Below are 19,707 nucleotides of genomic sequence, written 5' to 3'. Positions count from 1 at the left end.
GTATCGAGATGTCATTAGTTCAAAATCAGCGACACTGTCACTGGCGCGTAGCCCTCATCCGGTGTTGCTGACCTCTCGCGACCGCTCTTCCTGGCTTGCCAGACCACAACGATAACATCAAAGCTAGGCGAGAGTAAACAAGGATGCCACGAACATAAAGACACACACGGGTGAACACACACACACACACGTGCAACCAATGCCACTCAAGAGACTCCTTGACTTGCCGGCCAAAGCGAGGCTGAGCTCCACGAAGACATATCTCTGGTCTCCACGCCACGGTTTCCGCATCCGCATTCTGGACTGCCCACATGGTCCTGTGTCTACACATCTGACATGACGATGTGTCCATACATGAAGTCTTACTTTGTGTTTGCTCTCTTGATTCCAGGTTTTGTGAGTGCATGCACATAATTATACTAATATTATACCACATGTCAGAACACATTTGTCACTCACTTAAAGCGATGTAGGTAAAGGTAGGTTGAAGTGGTCTTTACATATGAAAATAGGGATTTCTGATTGCATGAAACTGAAAACACGACCACTCTGCTTTGTGTTGTCATGGTATTAGTTGAAAGCCACTGACCTAGTAAATCATGTTGAAACATTATACATCAAAGTCTTAATTTTTTGTATTGTGTCATCGGTTTGTTGGCGGTTATGTTCATTTTAGTGGTGGACTATAGATTGGTTTGTAGTATTTAGTTCGCTTTCATCCAGACAGGATTTTATTAATAATAATAATATCCGGAAATCTAGTGAGCTCGGATTTAAAGTTTGGGTCAATATGTCACACAACTCATCAGGTGACATTGAATCTTCACAACATCAATCACCAGCTATTTATAGGGACCCACTAATTTAACCTCAGTTTTAAATTGCGTACTTCCTCAGGAAATGAGCTTTTCTGTGATCCCGAGCCTAACCCTGGAAGTAAGAATGTGTCTTAATGAATATTTCATACAACCAGCGACATTTTGAAACGATGGACCCCACGAGTAATGCAGGCCTAGATATCAGGAATACAACACAGCAAAATTATTTGTGATGATGATAGGACACAACTCTAATCCTGAAGTATTGCGAATAATTAAGTCCCCATTTTAATCGCTTTTTTCGAGTTTGCGCAGGTATGCTTTTACGTTTCTTTTTAACTTCTCTATTTTTTATCTTCAGGAACACAAAGCATATAATTAACAAAATCGTTTTGATCTCAGCTTGAATATTTGTTCGCATTCCAACCACCTTTGTTATCTATACCATGTAAGTTTAGTTTGAAGGCTAATGCTATCCAAAATCAAAAATACCACAAAGAATAAAGAAAAGAAAAAACCCATACATTCTACGCATACTCGCAAAGTATAAGCAAGGACAAAACCGTGGGTTGTGTCGTTCTCTTTAGTCTTCTGAAACTAAGTCAACACTGGAATCAACCTTTGACCTTTTGATCGCCTCTGGAGATGAAGCAGTCAGACTTTCGAGACGATGTTTTCCTCTAGGCACTTCTCTCATGCACGTGTAAACATATCATAAGTCTTTTTTTCCCCACTGATGTAGCTATTTGTAGTTAACATTTTGTTTGATATCCAACCCACGCTTGCAAGTTACATATACACATATTACAAACACGCTGAGGGAAAAATAATTTCTTAGTGATATCTTCCTATTCTTCATTAAAATAAAAACAAAAACAAAAAACCAAAAAAACCAAAAAATAAACAAACAAAAAACAAACAAAAAACAAAAGCAAAAGCAAAAAAAAAAAAAAGAAAGAAAACAAAAATTTCATGGTTTGACATATGCTAAAAATAGACGGCAATACTTTTTTTTTAAAAGCTGGACAGATGATACCACGTCTGGTTAATGGGACGGCGTGGTCTGGACGTTTAGAAGTTTTTGACAACGGAAAATGGAAAACAATTTGCAAACCCTGTTTTGATAACAGCGACCTGATGGTTGTCTGCAGAGATCTTGGTTTCAGCAGGTGAGTTATATACTGAATTATTATTGGTCCTTTTTATTTAATATTTATCCGAACACATAATGTTTCCATGTGAACATTTCGTCCCACTTAAGTTTTCGTACTTTGCAAATTTCAACAAAAATATAAATATAAATAGCCAAGTCAAGTTTTTTTGTGACAGAAAACCGAGATTATGTTGTGTATATCTATTATGTTGACAAAGTAAAAAGAAAAATCAAAAAGCGTGAGGGTCAAAGTGTGTGGTCAGCGTTCAATAGCAGGCTGTTATGACTTCAGTCACAACCTACACCTAGCTTAAAATATCCGATCTTTAAAAATATTTTTTAAAAAATCAAAAGATATTCATAACCAATAAATGAGCAGAATAAAATATCTATCATTTCAATTTCAAAATTTAAAATGTTTAACATATTACTGTCGCGGGAATCAAACCCGTGACTCTAGCATGAAGCTCAGTGAGAAATTCAAAGTCGCACCAAGCCGATCCCTTAAACTCAGTTTGTTTGGGGTATATGTACCTTGGGGCACTGTACTTTTGCCTTTCCGACAGCGAGAGAGCAGTCAGTGTGAGATCAGACCTGTACGGAGAAGGTTCGGGCTCAATTCTGCGAACTGAGTTGTCCTGCACAGGGTATGAACTGAGACTGTCAGACTGTGAACGCGGTGGTGTTCACCACTGTGAACACTGGATGGATGTAGGCGTCATCTGTGATTCCCGTGAGGCAGACTTTTGTATTTATTTATTTTTTTTATTTCTCTTTTCTGTGGTTTTTGTTTGTTTTGTTGCTTAACCTAAAAGTTCTTAAAGCTCATGCAAATAATTCTCTCATATATGCTCATCAACCATCTTTTACACAGAAACTAAAATCTTATAAGCCAGTGTTTGTTATTCTCTTAATCAGGCATTAATATTTTGATCATTTCATTTTGATAAGGCGCTAAATTTTTTGTTGACAAAAGGTATTCATGTGTTATCTTTAGCTGGAGAGATGACACCTCGTTTAGTGAATGGAGCTCACTGGTCTGGACGTTTAGAGGTTCTGGAAGTCGGAGTATGGAACACAGTGTGTGACCGTGAATTCGGAAACAACGAAGCGCAGGTGGTCTGCAGGATGCTTGGTTTGAACAGGTGCACAAGATGCATTAAAAATAACTTTAGATTCTATTTTTTTTAAATATATATAATATTTTCCAAATCCGCGGACTTTCCCGGTCAACAAGTGGGTGGACATTAGTTTAACGGTAACTTATGCTGGTGTACTATTGACTCTCCTTTTTCTCCAAAATAACTAATAAATGTACGTACATGTGAAAGATGTATCTATTTGTGTGTGTGCCGTAGTTTGATGCTAGATTGTATCTGTGATTTAGTAAATTTATTTTCTTTGGTAGTCCTGGGGCCGTAAGTGTGACTTCAGACCTGTTCGGTGAGGGTTCAGGTAGCATCCTGTCGAAGAGGTTAAAGTGCACAGGTACAGAATCCAAACTGTCAGAGTGCCAAGGGAGCGGGACCATCACCGACAGCTGCAATCACTCAATGGACGTCGGTGTAATATGTAACATTCGTAAGAAAAGGATTTTATTTTATGTCATTTTAATGTGTAAATTATACCACAATAATAAAAATAAGAAGAAAAGGAATGTTATATCCATCCTTCTTATCAGTTTTGGGACTCGATTATGACAACAAACTATTTCAAGGGAGAGAAAGACATAACAGTATTTTTTTTTTCAAAGTAAGGAAGCGTATTAATAATGCAAATTGTTGACATGGATAAATAATATCGGTAAAAAGCACTTGCATTATATTTTATATAAGTATCGTTATACTTTCCATTATATATATTACAGCTGGCCAGCTAACAGCTCGTCTCGTGGGAGGTAACACGTCTTCAGGTCGGTTGGAGGTTTTGAATAACGGAACTTGGGGAGCAATGTGCGACGAAGATTTCGGTCTACAGGAGACACAGGTAGCCTGCAGGATGCTTGGCTTCGACAGGTGAGACAATGCTGCAACCAGACTATCTCTAATGTACTAAAACTAGACTTTGTGCTCTAAACAAAATCGGTTCTGTTTTATTTGTTTCTATGCTAATCATTTTTTGAAGATGGAATTAGAGGATTTTCCTTTCTTCATTAACGTCTAGCGTGTCTGTTGTTGTCGATGGTTGCAGCAATGTGACATCACTTACCCATGACAACAGCTCAGGAACAGTTTTCTATGGTAACGTCACATGTAACGGCACAGAGGCAAGTCTGACCGACTGCCAACATGGCGGCTTCTCCCCTCGGGACTGTCAACAGTCTCGGGCCGTCAGCATCTCCTGTAATGTTCGTAAGTCTGTGTATTTCTTCTCTTTTATATTGCGTCCGTGTGTGTGTGTGAGAAAGAGAGAAAGGGTACTTTCTTACTCTTATATTATTTTAAAGATGTGAATGTTCCTGTCAAAGGGAGAGCATCATAAAATTTTGGTTGTAAATTTAAACTGCTTTCTCAACATCTTGTTTAATAAAAATAGCAAACATTACAAAAATAATTTCCTTTCTAGCTCCGGAATTAACACTACGCTTAGTGAATGGAAATCCCTGGTCAGGCCGCCTGGAAATTTTCTACCACGGAAAATGGCGATCCATGTGTGACGGAAGCTTTGGGCCGAAAGAGGCACAGGTGGTCTGCAGGATGTTTGCCTTTGACAGGTATTGTGTTCACAGTTTTATTGTTTTTTATTGTTTTAATTAAGTTGTTGACTGCAGTTGTATTCTGTTGGCCTCAGGTAACAATGTCTCCACATCAGCTTAGCACACACGAACTTATCTTAAAAAAGTTCTGAGGTTGTATAAGTTGTTCTACTGCCTTCAAGATTGTGTGTGTGTATTTTTTTTTTCGATATCTTGGACAGTCCTGGGGCTGTCCGTGTCTATTCAGTTACATACGGCAGAGGGTCTGGAACACTTCGTCTGGCTAATGTCAGGTGCGCAGGCTCTGAGACTAGTCTACTGCAATGTACACACAATGGACTCCGGGATGAAGACTGTGGACACACTGACGACATCGCTGTTATCTGCAACATTCGTAAGATCCAAATCTTGAATCTCCTAACATTCTAAATTTATATTTTGTTCCCGTCTTCATACCACAACAAAATTTTGTTATCGTGCTGATGGTCGCCATCCGAGTCGAGTTTCAGCTTTAAACTCCTTCCCTGTCCTAGGTGAACACTTCACACCTCGGTTAACAGCCGGAAACACGTGGTCAGGTCGTCTTGAGATCTTGTACAGCGGAACATGGAGCTCAGTGTGCGACACGAGCTTCGGATACAAGGAGGCGAGGGTTGGCTGTAGGATGCTGGGCTTCGACAGGTGAGTCACGTGATGCACAAAACACTCGTCTCTTTTTGTCGTCTAAGACGAAGCGTATATCTTCAGATAAGGGTTATTGAGTTTTGAACTAAAGGTAGATTAATTCTTAGGTGTTCTTTTAAAACTAATTTTAAGGTTATATGTTTAATCAAGATTGATTAGTTAACTGATTGAATTTTGGCAGAAATGTCTCTGCAAAAGAAGAAACATGCCTGGGGATGTTAGTAGACAGATGCAAGAAAAAAGACTTAAGTACATTTAATGTAGACTCATAAAAACAATTAGTTTAATTTTTATAAATGAGTTATTATTTTTTTAATGCTGTGTAATAACTTCAATGACAATAGCTGATTACAGATATCTGTTTTGTGATTTTCAGCCCTGACATATTCGCCGTGAATTCATTTGTATTCGGAGATCGTGACAGCACCGTCCTGTTCGGTGACCTGGACTGCCAAGGAACAGAAACTAGTCTGGTTCAGTGTAACTATAGCAGTCTATACAATCACAGGTGCGGTGCTGGCAGGGACATCGGACTCATATGCAAAGCCCGTACGTAGTCTTGTTTGACAATGTTTCAGATTAATTTAGATAAGTAATCTTGGTGAGTTTGCCACCAGGTCCTTTATTTATAGCACTAATGGATGCACCGAGAAAAATTAAACTGAGAAGCTAGTTGAAAAGATAGCAGAAATATATTTTAATATTGTGACTGAAATTTAAATATTTTAATTAACATTTTTATGAGTATAGTTTGTAACTTTGGTGCAAGAAACCATGCATACAACAAAGTGTTCTGTTTACGAACCAATAAGAGGTTTTTACTTCATCTCCTCATGTGTGCGCCACCTTTAAAACAATGTCGCCCTGGTTATTAAAACTAGCGCATAGTGCAGCGACCATCCTATGCCTTTACATCACCAGAAGAGCTCATTTAAATGTTTCAAGAATTTCAAGAATTAAAAAAAAAAAATTCTCCGCCAGCCAAAATTAATTATAAAAAAATCTAGGATTTATACAGAGCAAAGGGGAATAATTGAGTTCCTGTTATTTGGTTTCTTTTTGTGTCTTCTGTACTTGTTTTATCATCATTAGTACTGTTGTTTATTCTGTCTTAGTTCATATGTTATTTGTTTTCCTGTCTCTCGTATGCTGTCCATGTCTCGCTCTTGTTCTGAGGCGATAAGAGCATGCTGCTTGTCACTGTGAATACGCGCTTTACAAGTTTTGTATTTATTTTTATTTATTATAATGTAAACAGTAGTTTTAACACGTGAAGACATGAACTATTTATGTCAGAAACTGGCGATTTTCGTCTGGCTGGTAGTCATGGCAACACATTATGGCGTGGGTCGTGTTGAGATGCGACTGGAAAGTGAGTGGTATTCACTGTGCAGCACAAGCTTCATCAATGACGATGCTAAAGTCATTTGCAGACATTTTGGTTTTAATTCGTAAGTTTTATTAAAACAGATAAATGAGTTAGTGAATGAATAAATTCTACAGACCTTTAAGAGTTAGCAATTCTCTTATTACTGTTTTTTTTTTTGTTGTAGTATTTTGCCATGTTTGTTTATCAGAACTATATCAAACGCTCGGCGAAAGTCTTTAAAAGAAACTTGAAGCATTTTGTAATAAAATAATCACTTTTTAATTAATGTCATGAGGGTCAAAGCTAAATCTGTGACTGTGTGGTCTGTCCTAAGTCTAGCATATTGTTTTTTTTTCTTTATTATGCAGTCACACAATATATCATACGGTAAATTAAAACTCAGTTAAAAAAATTAAACCATTCCCTTAAAAAAAAAACAACATTTCTTTGTCAGAAGCACAGCAACAACTGCTGATGTGTCATTATTTGGTGCTACACAAGGACTCGTCGTGATGGTTGATTTTAACTGCTCAGGGAACAAAGCCAACATGTTTGCTTGCCTACAAAAAGTTGAAAACATCCCAGTCCTGTGTGATGCACAAGAATTTGGGGTCATCTGTGGCGACTGTAAGCGATTTTAGAATTCTCTTCCATCCTTTATTCTGTCTGTCGTTCGCGTAAACGGCTTTCTAACTTTGGTTACAAGACGCTTATCATTGGTTTCCCTACTCTAACCTAGTGCAACGACTTACTTCCTAACTACAGCGAATGAACTGAAGGAATTAAAATATACAATAACAATCTATGGCTCAAAGCCGAGACTGATACATCGAAATAAGATATATAGTAGAACGTATTTAATTTAATATATATTTTCGGAATAAGTAGATGTTGAAAATCATATAATTAAGATAAATACTTGCATTAAGTAAACGTGTAACATAAGGCATCATCATCATCATCAGGAGTTGTATTTTGCTTTAAAAAGAAAAGAAATATCATTCTGATTTCAGATCCACCATCTATTCTGAGACTCACTCTGAATGGGGAAGACACACCATCAGTGACTGTAACTGAGAACTCCAGCGTGTACATGATATGCGAGGCACATGGGAGACCTACTCCCAGGATGCTCCTCGTCAATGGCGCTAACAATCTTGTTTTGAAAGAGCGCCCTCTGGACGAATTGTCGTCGATGGGAGGACGAGGAATAGTGGTGATGATGTTTAAAGATGTTCAATGTGAAGATTCGGCCGACTATAGATGTGAAGTGGACAACGGTGTGGGACTAAGCAACATCCGGCTTCTTGTGCCGTGTAGGTACTTACTGAAAAGCATGCGATGTGATCAAAAAAGAAGCTTAGGTCTTAGACAGGTTTATCTTTTTTAAATGGCCGGTAATTACATGTGTGTTGAAAGTGGGGATTATTTTTAGCGCTAATGGAGATAGATCTCAAAGTTTCTCATTATTTATAATATCTCATTGTAAGAGAAAAGGGTTTTTATGATCGACCGGAAGCTTGTCGACAGACTTTGAGTAGATCTTGGATGCCAGTTCTACTAAATTATTATTAGTAAACAGACGATACACACATACATTAATTATAAATCTGCGACTAGTTTACTTTAAAAAAATTTGCTTTTCTTTTTAAAATTTTTCTTACGAGTAACTTTCAGTGAACTGTTTGTTTTTATTTCTCCATATTGTATGCAGGTGCTCCCAAAATAAAACGATTTTGACGGACGATTGCCGTTTATGAAAATTCAGAATCATCAAGGCAATCTCACATTTGAAATGACAGGATATCCTACTCCACAGATACAAAGCAAGGTAAGGCACGGATCAACCGTCAACAACAGTCATGAACGCTCATCGGTTGACGACAGAATTCACGTGTCATGTGCTGCACGGCAGTTTGCACCTGCCTCTGTCACCTGCAACATAACAACAGTTAATGTGATTAAATTGATCAAAGCCTTTACCAGATTGACTTCAAAAACAGCCTTGGAGAGACTTCATTTAATTTTTCACTTAAACGTAAAGGTAAGTACAGGTGAAGCATAAAAAAGATAAGAGAAATATTACTTATGTTCACTGCGTTACAGTGCACACTACTCAGATCTCACTACACATCCATGGCACATAAGCTCATGATCATGGTTGATGCTTCTTTACTTGCCGCCGACCGTCCACTTTTCGCTACCGCCAGGCAGTAGCGCCAGGTACTAGAGAAGGGAAGTAATCCACGAATTGCTGAAATGCGAAGGGTGAGACGAGTTGTCTGTGCCCTTAGGTGTGCGTCTGATCTGAGGTTGTAGGCACGGTCGTGACAAAAGTCAAACCTGTGCAGCCAGCATTCTGCCGACATTTTGGTAAGTACTGTCACCTTGAATAGATGTAAGAAGAGATTCAGATATTCCTTATGTTGCTAATAGTAAACAGCTGTTAAAGTTCTGCCATCTTTAATATATATATACAAAGAAGCCTGCTTGTGATAATAATATACATTCTGTTGACATATTTAAAAAAATCTGTATAAATATTTTTCACTGGATAAAAAAAATTAAACGCAACGTTGATCACGAAAGTTTTCGTTTTGAACTTCAGTTTGATTTATCAATAACAATTTTATTACTTAAACGTGTTTTCTTAGACATTTTTATTGTCTGTGCGTGATATTTCGGAATGTTCGGAATTTTAAAATTAAGTTCTCCGATAAACTCTGCTTAGATAAAATCCGAAACAGAGCTGCCACGGCTAACGAACTTTTCGAGACAGTTCTGCTTAAATTTTTATTAAAGGTAAATTTGCTACTCATGTTTTTTCTCTCCCCAAAAGAGTACTGCATCATGGGTTATTAAGAAATAAGGTATAAATGAAATATCGAAGGATTTGCCAATTTTTGAAGAAGTTTCTGAACTATTATATGTGAATAATGCTAGTACATAATACATTATTTCAACTAAATTACCAATGACTGATTTAGCATAATGGGAAGGATGTTTAATGTTTAGACTGCCACACACGCACACACAAAGACACAAACAGAAGGTAGACACACGCGCACACATGTAGGTTCAAATGTTCATTCTATTCATTATCGATGACTCAACGATTTAAGTGTTTTATTTATTACAGAATCATGCGTATGGAGAGCGGTGTTAAAAAGAGAATTTTCCGCTATCACTTCATCTATACCAGTTTAGACGATAATAAAATGAAGTCCTTTCAACTTTCTTCTGATTGCACATGTGTGTGTGTGTGCGCGCGCGTGTGCGGAAAATGATAGTTTTATGAATTCTGAGGCCAGAGTTTCCAGAACGTCCTGGGTGTAGTGAAATATCCTCCGTTACAGATTTCTAAACCTATTTCATTTCAATATTTTGTAAAAAAAAAAAAAAAGGCTTGAGATGCAGTCAGTCCATCATTCTGATCATAAGTGAAGGAAAGAATAAGTCTCAATTGGTTTATTCTCACTGAAGGTAAAGCGGGAGGTGCCATAGGCGAAATCGTATCCCGAGATCCAAAAAAAGATGGCGGACACCGACATTTGGAAAAATCCGTCGTGCAAGTTTTCCCCAACAAGTTCAAGTGCTTTGAAATATTCTCCAGCTCGTCTCTTACACCGACACTTGCTGAGCCGTTCGACAGGTGATGAAGTCAGGTGCAAGCAGTAAAACACCTGTAATTTCTACTCGTGATGACCGTCTTCGACCGCTACAAATGTCAGAGGCAGATAGATATCCAATCACCTGCATATGTATTTCTTGTAACTAGAACCTTTTGAACATGTCAGACCTTGACAGCAAGTACGCTTAAGCATTTCTGGTCTACCCTGCATCCAGCATGTTATTCCTTTGCCATAGCACTGCAACACATGTAAGTGTAAACACTCACATAAATGTAACATAACCCACCCATACATACAGACTCTCGCACACACACACACAAAGACACACCCACTCACGTGCACACCCGCAGGACAAGTAAAGGTGGTATTAATCCTGAATAAAACCTTTACTTCTCACGGGTCACAAAAGTAAATAAAATGTACAGAATAGAGAAAACTTTCAGTAAGCAATAGACGCTTGTTTGTTAATCAAATAAACCAGTTTGTTATTACCTGTTTACAGGAAGTATGCATCCAACCACACATTTTCACGGAGAAGCTGATTAGATTGAAAGCTATTTCCTTTAAATTGGTGAATTTTGTACTGGTGAAGTAAGCAGTAATGTAAAAACAATCCATCATAGGAAGAGAGAAACTTTAGCAAGGATACAACTGAACTGAATGCAGTAATGTTGTCGGAAGGTAGTTGTATTCATTCAACTTACTAGCAGTGACACCGTACCAGGCAGAGCTACCAGCACCATCAACAGCATCATCGCCCTCATCTGCAAGAGAAACTCTCAAAATTAAGTGAGTTAAAAATCACACATCCTAATCTGAGTTTAAAAATTCTTTTATTTAATAATTTATTTTATTTAATAAAATTTAATAATAAATAAAATATTTTTACCACTTAACGGTTGTCGCTGAATTATCAAGATATTTATAAATTATTTTTTAAAAAAAAAATCCATAATTTTTACCTGCCCATTGATTTACACAAACACATACTGGAATAAGACACAGACACACTGCCTACCTTCACAGATGCTAATGACGGTTACACAGTGCGCGATTTCTGGTAACAGCGACTGAATAAACTGATTTTTCCTTCAGTTTGTATCGAGACCACGTGACGGTGTTTATCACGTGACGCTGTGATGTTACGTGGCGGCTGACGTTGTTATTGTTTGTGAGATAAACAACTCAGTGAAGAAGAGATAAGTCATTAATGGCACCAAGAGGAGAGAGTCGGCAATCTTGTTTCGTGCACAAGCCGTAGAAAATTAACAGAAAAAGGACATATAGGTGTATGAAAGAATTTAGCTATTTCTTGTTACTCATCGAGGAGCGTAGGGTCGCGACCGTTTGATTTACCTTAATTTTATACTGACAAAATAATGAAAATGATAAAAACGCTAGCCAGGTGGAGACACATACAAACAATCACATCGATACAAAGACGATTCGATCAACAGTCAGGACAAGCAGAAGAACAGAGAAAGACAAGAAAAAGTAGACAGAGAGAGCCAGACAGGAAATAAAATTTAAACAGCATGAGTCTACTAACGAAAATTAACCGTCTTTCTTTCACATCTCATCTGTTAGGTGTCTGACAAGTCGTGCTCTAGTCATCGGTCTTTTCTTTTCTTTTTCTTTTTTTTTCCTTTGCTCCTCCGTACGAGATTTAGAGCATTCTCTCAGTCTGTGTGAGTAAATGTGTCTGTTCACCAATCGTCTGTATTGTTCGCGGAGATGCTGGCTTTGTTATGTTTGCCAAAGATAAAGGGAGATAACGACAGCTTAACTAGCCAACTTACGCGTTTACTTCCCTTTAAAAATATATATAAATTAAATTAAATAAATAATTTAAATAATATAAACAGAATAAGTTAGAAAGATATATTCTGTTTGCTATTGTTTTCTCTTCTAAAGTTCTTATGTAACAACAAATACGGAGTACGATCACACCCCTGCTGCTAGATTGTTTTAATTCCTTTATAACAATGTGCTTCGCGGTCAGTGGCATCATCCAGTCTCTTTTTCGCAGTGTTGGAATTACAATAAAAGGCAGCATTTTACAATCGAAAAATAAAGAAAAATTATAAGTTAGCATTGAAATCAATCAACATTCCAGAAAACGATGAAAGAGAAAGAGACCGAAAGAATTAGCGAGATAATCAGATCATTCAACCATAATGAATGAAACCTGTCAAATGACTGTTATTTTTTAACGCTCTTCGCTTTATTTTCGAAATAAACGTGACTTTACAGAGTGTGTATTGCTTGTTAGTAGAATGTACAATGCACACACCGATCCGTGTTTTCAGTTTCAAGTGAGTTTGACAAAGTGCTTGCCGGGAGAGGATACTAGTCAAACTTTGTCACACTTTTGTCACGCTCTTGGTCTGTGATTTTGTAGTGTTGAGTCAGCAAGCTTGCCTAATGGGCTTAAAGTGAAGCTCTATTTCGCAGTGCTACTCCAACCCTCTCAGCAGGCTGTGAGTCACACATAACTAAAGGTTTGAACCTATAGCTTTCAATGACAAACGATTTACATTATTGGACTGGTTCAAAACACCCAGAAAGAATAGGCCTGCAGATGAAACAAAATACAATTGTGTAAGAATTCTTGTTACCATTAAACTATTTTCCTAAATTCAGATTTTTGTTCCTGTCTTAGGTCTCGTCCGCAAGTGACCGTCGAGATGCACGTACCAGACACAAGAAGAATCCTCTAACCACTCTCTAAAATTTTTTAAAGTAAAAGAACAGTCAGGAATGAACGGAGGTTTAACAGTGGAAATCGTAATGCAAGAGGCATTGTTAACACCACACCTCTAAAACAAACAACAAAAAACTGTGACCATTGTTCAAACTTCAAAAAATTTATTTGTCCCTTTTTCCAGTAGTCATTTTTAGCAGCCTGTTAATACTCAGACTAGAAATTTATTTGTCCTTTTTTCCAGTAGTCATTTTTAGCTAATACTCAGACTAGATCGACTCATCGTGACTGTTTCCGCCGAACATCTGGAAAACCGAAACAAAATCAAGTACGAATAAACATTTTCACTACCTACACTGAATACTTAACATTTCCAACTTATAACCTACAGGATTCATTTTTTTTATCTCACAGTCGTTACCCATCTTATATTTATGTATCTGCTTGTTTGTTTGTTTGCTTGTCTGTTTGTTGATGAGCTGATTATATTACCAGAGAGTAATTGCGAGAGAACTCCGCAAGAGAGAGTACACCGTCGTCTGAAAATATAAATACAGTTTAGATAATTAGTGCTGCATAAAACACACAAATACGATCAGCTTATTATTTACTTCTAAACAAAGAAACAGTTGACGGGTTGATGAAAACAGTGACGAGCATTAAAATCAATCATTTGAAGAGTTACTTTTTTAAAATGATTTTTAAAATAATTATTTAATACTTTCAGATTATTCATCCCAAGGAACTTACTTAAAAAGATATCAAACTCACAGTCTTCGTCGAGGCCATTGAAGAGGATGACGACAGCAGACTTATCGACTTTGCCGTCTTTCTTCTGGTCCAGTTCATCGAAGAAGTCGAAAGCGCTCTGCAGATCAAGAGGGGGTGACCCGGGATGCGAACCAGCAGCGAATTCGTCAAAGGTCAGCACTCCATAGCCTGCCAGAGTAATTTGTTTACAAATCGAGTGCAAATGCTTTTTTTTTTTAATAAATAGTCATCACCTAAATCCCACTGTCATGGTGCACAGACACTTTATCCAGCAACTTCCCCGTGTTTCTTTTAGTAGACATTTTCACGGATTCTTATTGACATTCATCAAAGTGGATAATATAATTTTGGTTAGAGTACACTCCGGGCGTCAACTGAAAACAATTTATAATTTGAAATTGTGAGAGTATTATTTTATGTATTCTTTGCGATGGCTAATTCCATAGGGTATATGTATTTTACAGAATAATATACCAGATAATGGATGATGACAATGATAATATTAATTACCATTCACATCTTCACTGTCATAACCAATCTTCATTTCATTGATGTTAATAACCCCATCGTTGTCACTGTCGATGAGGTAGAACAGCTGGGGCAGTCTGTTGGTTTTATCTCTGAAAACAACGAAACATTTTGCAGTTCTTTGATCAGACGATCACATGACACCGACACTGGTGCTAGTGTGTGTGTGTGTGTGTGTGCAGTAATATGCAAGCTATGTACAGTTATCTGCTGCTAGAAGTTATATGTTGAGAAAATGGAATTTAATAAGAATCTTAAATCATTGATATATCTCATTTTATCGGTTATTAAAAGAAACTAATTAGTTCTGACGACACTTTACCGTTAGAATTACTCAGATGTACTAGTCTACATCTGCCACCCTTAAACTAGTGTAATAAAAATTACAGATTGTTTTCTTTGTTAAACCAAAGACATCGACACTTACCCAAGCACAACAGCCAGAAGACCAAGAAAGATGATAAGCTTAATGACGAAATATGTCAGGTAAACTTCAAGTTGATCTGTCATAAAATATAGCAAGTAATGTTCTGAACTTTAGTACTCATGTTTCCTTGAAAAATCTTTTTTAAACCCTTAAATCTGACTTTATGTTAAACCCGAAAACCTTTCAGTTTGGTATAATATTGAACACATTATCCAGTTATCTAAGTGTCTAAATATTTTAGGAGCGAAAGTATAAAGGGTTAGGGTTAGGGTTAGGGTTATTTGTGTATTGACACTCAGTCGTCGTTTAGGCAATAACTTAGGAACAAATGTTTAGACAACATGAGACTGAAAAGAATACTTGTCAGAAAATAAGAAGTCGAGGTTTTGTCCACAACTTCTTGACATCAATATGGGCGAGACAATATATTTCACGTGTTGAATAGATACCAAATCAAGTGACAAAGGTTTATTCACCCTGATTATGATGATGAATAATGGTTTTGTTATTTGGTTATTTTAGTCAGCACTTCATAAGACCGTAGAAACAATCGCTGTACAGTCGAGACCGTTGGAAGATCGTTTAACTTAATATGACAAAGTGTCTTCATTTTTAATTTAAATCGTGGATTATCTACTAAAATGGTTTAGTAATGATATTGTAATACAAACACATGCCGAAAGAGGAGTTTATATACAGTAATACTCAGGTAAAGATCAGATAATATAATTTGCAAAAGTAGCAGCTGAAACAATGTAAGCTATATTGTATAAGGTATATAATATTTTTTTAATATCTTACAGTGTACTTACTGTTTGAAGTAGAAGCAAGTCAGTTGTACCAAAGGAACTTGGGTTGTGGTGTGTGTGGTCAGTAGATGGCAGGGCCAAATATATACTGTGATTCGTGAAAAAGAGATTTATAACACAAGACTAAGCTTGTCATAAGGAAAACATCTACTGCTTTTAAACTGTAAGTAAATGTGACTAGCGAGGAGGCGTTTTACCATAAAATTAAGAAAATCTCATGATGGATGTGAAGAAGTGGTGAGGATTATTAATTACCCAGCAATAAATCCAAATATTTATTTTAAAATTTCAGTGAATTTGCGAATTTTTTTCTGAATGTCTCTATGTCCCTTTGTGTATGTGTAGGCGTCATGCAGGGGAGGCAATAAGAAAGAAGAAAAAAAAAAGAAATAAAAAAATGAAAGAAAGAAACAACAACAATAAAAACAACACGCGCTTTCTCTCCCCATCGCTCACTCTAACACAAAAACGGAGAGATACACCTCTTTATAAGTAAAGAACGCAGTAAATGCTGACGGTTGTTAAAAAATAATCTTTTTTTTTTTTCACGGAAGTTCAACAATAGTCTTTCTTACTTTTTTTCTTTAACGCTAGAATTAACATTTCACTCTAAGAAATTACATTTATGATGTTTACGAAACTTCTAGTTTTCTTTGTTTAAATGTACTGCCCGTTTAAGAGGTAACTCAGTTTTGTATCTTGTGTCTTGTATGTCTATCCCATTATGCTCTATACCCAGCAGATAAAAGTTGTATTTGATGAAATGTTTTCCAAATGTCCGTTTGTCACTCTTTAGACTTTAGTCGTCTACTCTCTTAGTCAGAAATCGTCCTTCTAACAAACCACTAGGTATCAAAACATTTACTAGAAACCAAAACAAATGATTTTACCCATGATTCTACAACAAGGTCGACTAAAGAGATATGGAATGACTTTTTTCTCAAAAACCTGCTCCTAACATTTACTGTGGTCAATGAGATTTGTCTAACTTAAGCTTATGCTGCTCTGAAGGAGTTGAGCCTCTTTAGCGATTATTGCAAAAGCCTCAGTGAGACAAGAGAATAAAACCTAAAGCATACAGAATATAAAAAAAGGATTATATGATAAGATACAATACTCTGAAGGAGTTGAGCCTCTTTAGGCATTATTGGACGAAACAAGAGCTTCAATGAGACAAGAGAATAAAACCTTAAGGTTGTAGAATATAGAAAAACGAGAGAATGTGATAAGGATCAATACAGAGAATTTAGAAAAAAGACATCGTGTGATAAAGAGCAAAGCAGAAAATTATTGAAAAATTATTCTTCTCGGAGATGCTGAGCTTCGTTATGTTTGCCGAGGATAAAGGGAGGTAAGGACAACTTAACTAGCAGCCAGCTTTGAGGTTTACTTCCCTTTTTAATTTTAATTAGATAAATAATTAAATAAATAATTTAAATGATATAAACAAAATCAGTCAAAATAAATATCTTCTTTTTGCCATTGTTTTCCCTTAGAAACCAATTAGTAATCAGACGGTAATTACTGAAACACCACACCGTGTGACTTTGTGTGAATGTAGGTATAAAATGTTTTGTAAAATTTTGTGAGCTTTCTTTCTCCTTCCGTCAATTCCACACGTCAATTCAAAACAGGGATCGTATTAATTAATTATGTTTTTGTTGCCTCTCCTATTATGGCTTCTTATTATCAATATCTGCTTACAGAACACATAACAAAAAGCCACCATCGTTCATTTCAAACATTTTGAATTTTATTAGAAGTCTCTGTCCAGTGTCTTGCTGTTATATAGCCTTACTTGCTAACACATCAGCTCCCTTTCTCTGTCAGGTGTCACATGTATCAGCCTGTTAAGCTGCATATAAGGCCACAATCTCGTTTTGGATGTTATTTAATATCTGACAAGACAAAAATATGATTAGGTGTGACAAGTGTCATCAATCACATTTATCTCATTGCGTACTGTACCTGACAAAGTTGAGAAGAATCTTTTTAACTACTTATTTTATATGTAATGTTTTTATGCTCTCAAGCATGCACGATGGGACAACTACTTAAAGGTGATAAGGATTAGTTGGAAGGTCACACCTTTCATCCTGCTGTGTTATCTCCTCTTCCTTTACGATGGTTTGTACAGCCCCGACTTCTCGCTGTGAGTTAAGGAGGATGACGATGATTATGACGACGACGACGACGACGACGACGACGACGACGATGATGATGTGGTAGAGGAGAAGTAGGAGGCGAAAGAGAAGGAGCAGGATTTCGTTGAAGAGGAAGGTAAAGAGCATGAGCATGATGATGATATCTATCAAATATTACCTGTGGAAGACTCGACTGACAATCTTCAAGTGTGATTTCCCCGTCATCTGAAAATTCAGTTCAGTTGTTTGAAAAGTGAAGCTCACAACATAAAACGATTTTAAATTTAAGCAAGCAACATATTTAAAAACACTAAATTAAATTCAAAGTCACAAAAGGTATTCTTCAACGATAAAAGATAACATTTTCAAGTGTCCTTTGTACGATCCTCTCTGTAGGTATGAGCTAGAAATACCTTTTGTTTCTACCCATTAATGTCCTGGTGTCAAAGCAGTCACACTCACCGTCAGCGTCGAAGATGTCAAACAGTACAGGAACAATGGACAGAGAGATCACGCCGTCAGCAGCGCCATCTAGTTTGTCGTAGTAGTTGAAATTACCCTGAATCACAAGCTCGGGTGTCCCTTGTACCTGAGTAGCTGTATACTCTTCAATGGTTATGGTTTTGTCCTCTGCGAATAAGATATGTGAAAAAAATTCAGATATCTCTTCAGTTTAATACACATCCGCAGACCGGCTTAATGAGCATCAACATTTTTATTATTCTTATTCTTAATATAAGATGTTTAAAATGTAAAGTATCTACACAGTTTTCTGTGCTATAGAGTGCTTGTCGGTAGCCTTAACGGAAATAATAAGTAAAATAAAATAAAAAAATCAGATAATGAGACGCGGAAGATTAGAAAAGGGGATTTAAAGGTAATGCTGTCATCGCTGACGAAGACGACGACGAAAATGATGATGGTAATAATGACGATTACTGTTTGCGTCTCTTTTTTCGAAGACTGTCATCAGTTCATCTCGCTGTATAACCCCATCATCGTCTAAGTCGACAGCAGCGAAAGCTCTTTGAACTTCGTCGTAGCCCACCCTGAAAGAATAAATCAAACGGTTTAGTCGTCGTCTTATGTTAGTCATGCATTCATTTGTTGATGTTAACTGGATGTCATTTTGGTGCCTGTGTGTTTATGTGTGTGTGTGTGAGAGAGAGAGAGAGAGAGAGAGAGAGAGGAGGGTTGCTATGTATCTGTCCGAGATTTTCATTATTCTTATTCATTAAACTTATTTATCGCAGTGAACTATATGCTGTGAAAAAAGGAAGCGTCTGAGAATATTTACTGAATTTAAAAATCTTCAAGCGTCACTCATAACTAGTTTAGAATTCTCTAAAAGTCTTAAAAATACGAGCTCTTACCCAAGAACTGCAGCTAGAAGACAGGAAAGAATGACAACCTTCATGATAAAAATCTTCGAATTAGTTTGGCCTGTCAACAACAAAAATTACACATTACCTCTAATATTTTTCGATTGTTAACTTGTTTTTTTTATTAGTCTTGGTTTGATTACTTCCCTTAGACTATAACAACAGCGGCATGTCCCTCAGATGATCTCAAGAAATATTTCTTGGTATACATGTTTAGTCAGGTAACTGCAGCTGATGCATTATACAAATGAATTTGGTATTATATAATTTTTTTAATCTTACAATATATTTACCGTTTGAAGAAGAAGTAATTCGATGGAACCAAGAGAACTTGTTGTGATGTGTGTACGGACAGTAGGTAGCGGAATATATATACTTTGATTCCTGAGGATCAAACCAATAAATCAAGACGAAGCTTGTGATATAGAAAAAATCTGCTGCCTTGTAATCTGTAAGTACGTGTGACAGGTGACTGTGTGCTGTAATAAACACAAGATTATCCGATGATGTATGAGAACACGCGGTGAATGTTTCACAGGGAAATAATCTGCACGTGCTGGCAAACGATCCTCCAGCAATATGTCTTATTAT

At 36.8% G+C, this 19,707-nt stretch overlaps 2 protein-coding genes and 1 long non-coding RNA gene across 7 annotated transcripts; 1 reads left to right on the top strand and 2 right to left on the bottom strand.

Moving 5' to 3' along the window:
• The first annotated feature begins 188 nt into the window (after positions 1-188).
• Positions 189-9,976, top strand: LOC112569300 (deleted in malignant brain tumors 1 protein-like). Of its 5 annotated transcripts, XM_025247057.1 has the most exons (16): positions 190-396; positions 1,839-1,987; positions 2,538-2,704; positions 2,969-3,116; positions 3,380-3,552; positions 3,839-3,986; positions 4,162-4,322; positions 4,537-4,684; positions 4,888-5,060; positions 5,200-5,347; positions 5,727-5,899; positions 6,647-6,801; positions 7,174-7,346; positions 7,733-8,035; positions 8,434-8,763; positions 9,859-9,976. In XM_025247057.1, the coding sequence occupies exons 1-12, from the start codon at positions 337-339 to the stop codon at positions 6,706-6,708; spliced, it is 1,710 nt and encodes a 569-aa protein (XP_025102842.1). In that variant the 5' UTR covers positions 190-336; the 3' UTR covers positions 6,709-6,801; positions 7,174-7,346; positions 7,733-8,035; positions 8,434-8,763; positions 9,859-9,976. The 5 variants fall into 5 exon arrangements, with proteins under 5 accessions (XP_025102844.1, XP_025102845.1, XP_025102842.1 ...); XM_025247059.1 differs by having other exon boundaries at positions 189-396; positions 4,162-4,313; positions 8,434-9,952; XM_025247060.1 differs by having other exon boundaries at positions 189-396; positions 5,727-5,903; positions 8,434-9,952.
• A 196-nt stretch (positions 9,977-10,172) lies between these two features.
• On the bottom strand, positions 10,173-11,503 carry LOC112569389. Its single transcript, XR_003100390.1, has 3 exons — positions 11,370-11,503; positions 11,056-11,115; positions 10,173-10,588 (listed from the first exon to the last, which is right to left on the bottom strand). It is a non-coding gene; the product is annotated as an uncharacterized LOC112569389 (long non-coding RNA).
• Positions 11,504-13,216: 1,713 nt separating this feature from the next.
• Positions 13,217-14,867, bottom strand: LOC112569339. The gene is made up of 5 exons (XM_025247118.1): positions 14,782-14,867; positions 14,337-14,446; positions 13,827-13,994; positions 13,548-13,594; positions 13,217-13,360 (listed from the first exon to the last, which is right to left on the bottom strand). Exons 1-5 carry the CDS (start codon positions 14,862-14,864, stop codon positions 13,325-13,327), a joined length of 444 nt encoding a protein of 147 aa, XP_025102903.1. The 5' UTR covers positions 14,865-14,867; the 3' UTR covers positions 13,217-13,324.
• Positions 14,868-19,707: the final 4,840 nt, after the last annotated feature.

The sequence above is a fragment of the Pomacea canaliculata genome, linkage group LG7 (genome assembly GCF_003073045.1).
Source record: "Pomacea canaliculata isolate SZHN2017 linkage group LG7, ASM307304v1, whole genome shotgun sequence".
NCBI classification, from domain to species: domain Eukaryota; kingdom Metazoa; phylum Mollusca; class Gastropoda; order Architaenioglossa; family Ampullariidae; genus Pomacea; species Pomacea canaliculata.
Note: the sequence above shows the minus strand (reverse complement) of the source record. Positions and strands in the feature narration are given on the sequence as shown.

Coding starts and splice junctions, on each gene's coding strand:
- LOC112569300 (XM_025247057.1), top strand. CDS start 337: ATGACGATGTGTCCATACATGAAGTCTTACTTTGTGTTTGCTCTCTTG. Junction 1,988..2,537: donor AGAGATCTTGGTTTCAGCAG/GTGAGTTATATA, acceptor CCTTTCCGACAG/CGAGAGAGCAGTCAGTGTGA. Junction 4,685..4,887: donor AGGATGTTTGCCTTTGACAG/GTATTGTGTTCA, acceptor TATCTTGGACAG/TCCTGGGGCTGTCCGTGTCT.
- LOC112569339 (XM_025247118.1), bottom strand. CDS start 14,864: ATGACAGATCAACTTGAAGTTTACCTGACATATTTCGTCATTAAGCTT. Junction 14,447..14,781: donor CTTCTGGCTGTTGTGCTTGG/GTAAGTGTCGAT, acceptor CGTTGTTTTCAG/AGATAAAACCAACAGACTGC. Junction 13,361..13,547: donor TCTCTCGCAATTACTCTCTG/GTAATATAATCA, acceptor TCGGTTTTCCAG/ATGTTCGGCGGAAACAGTCA.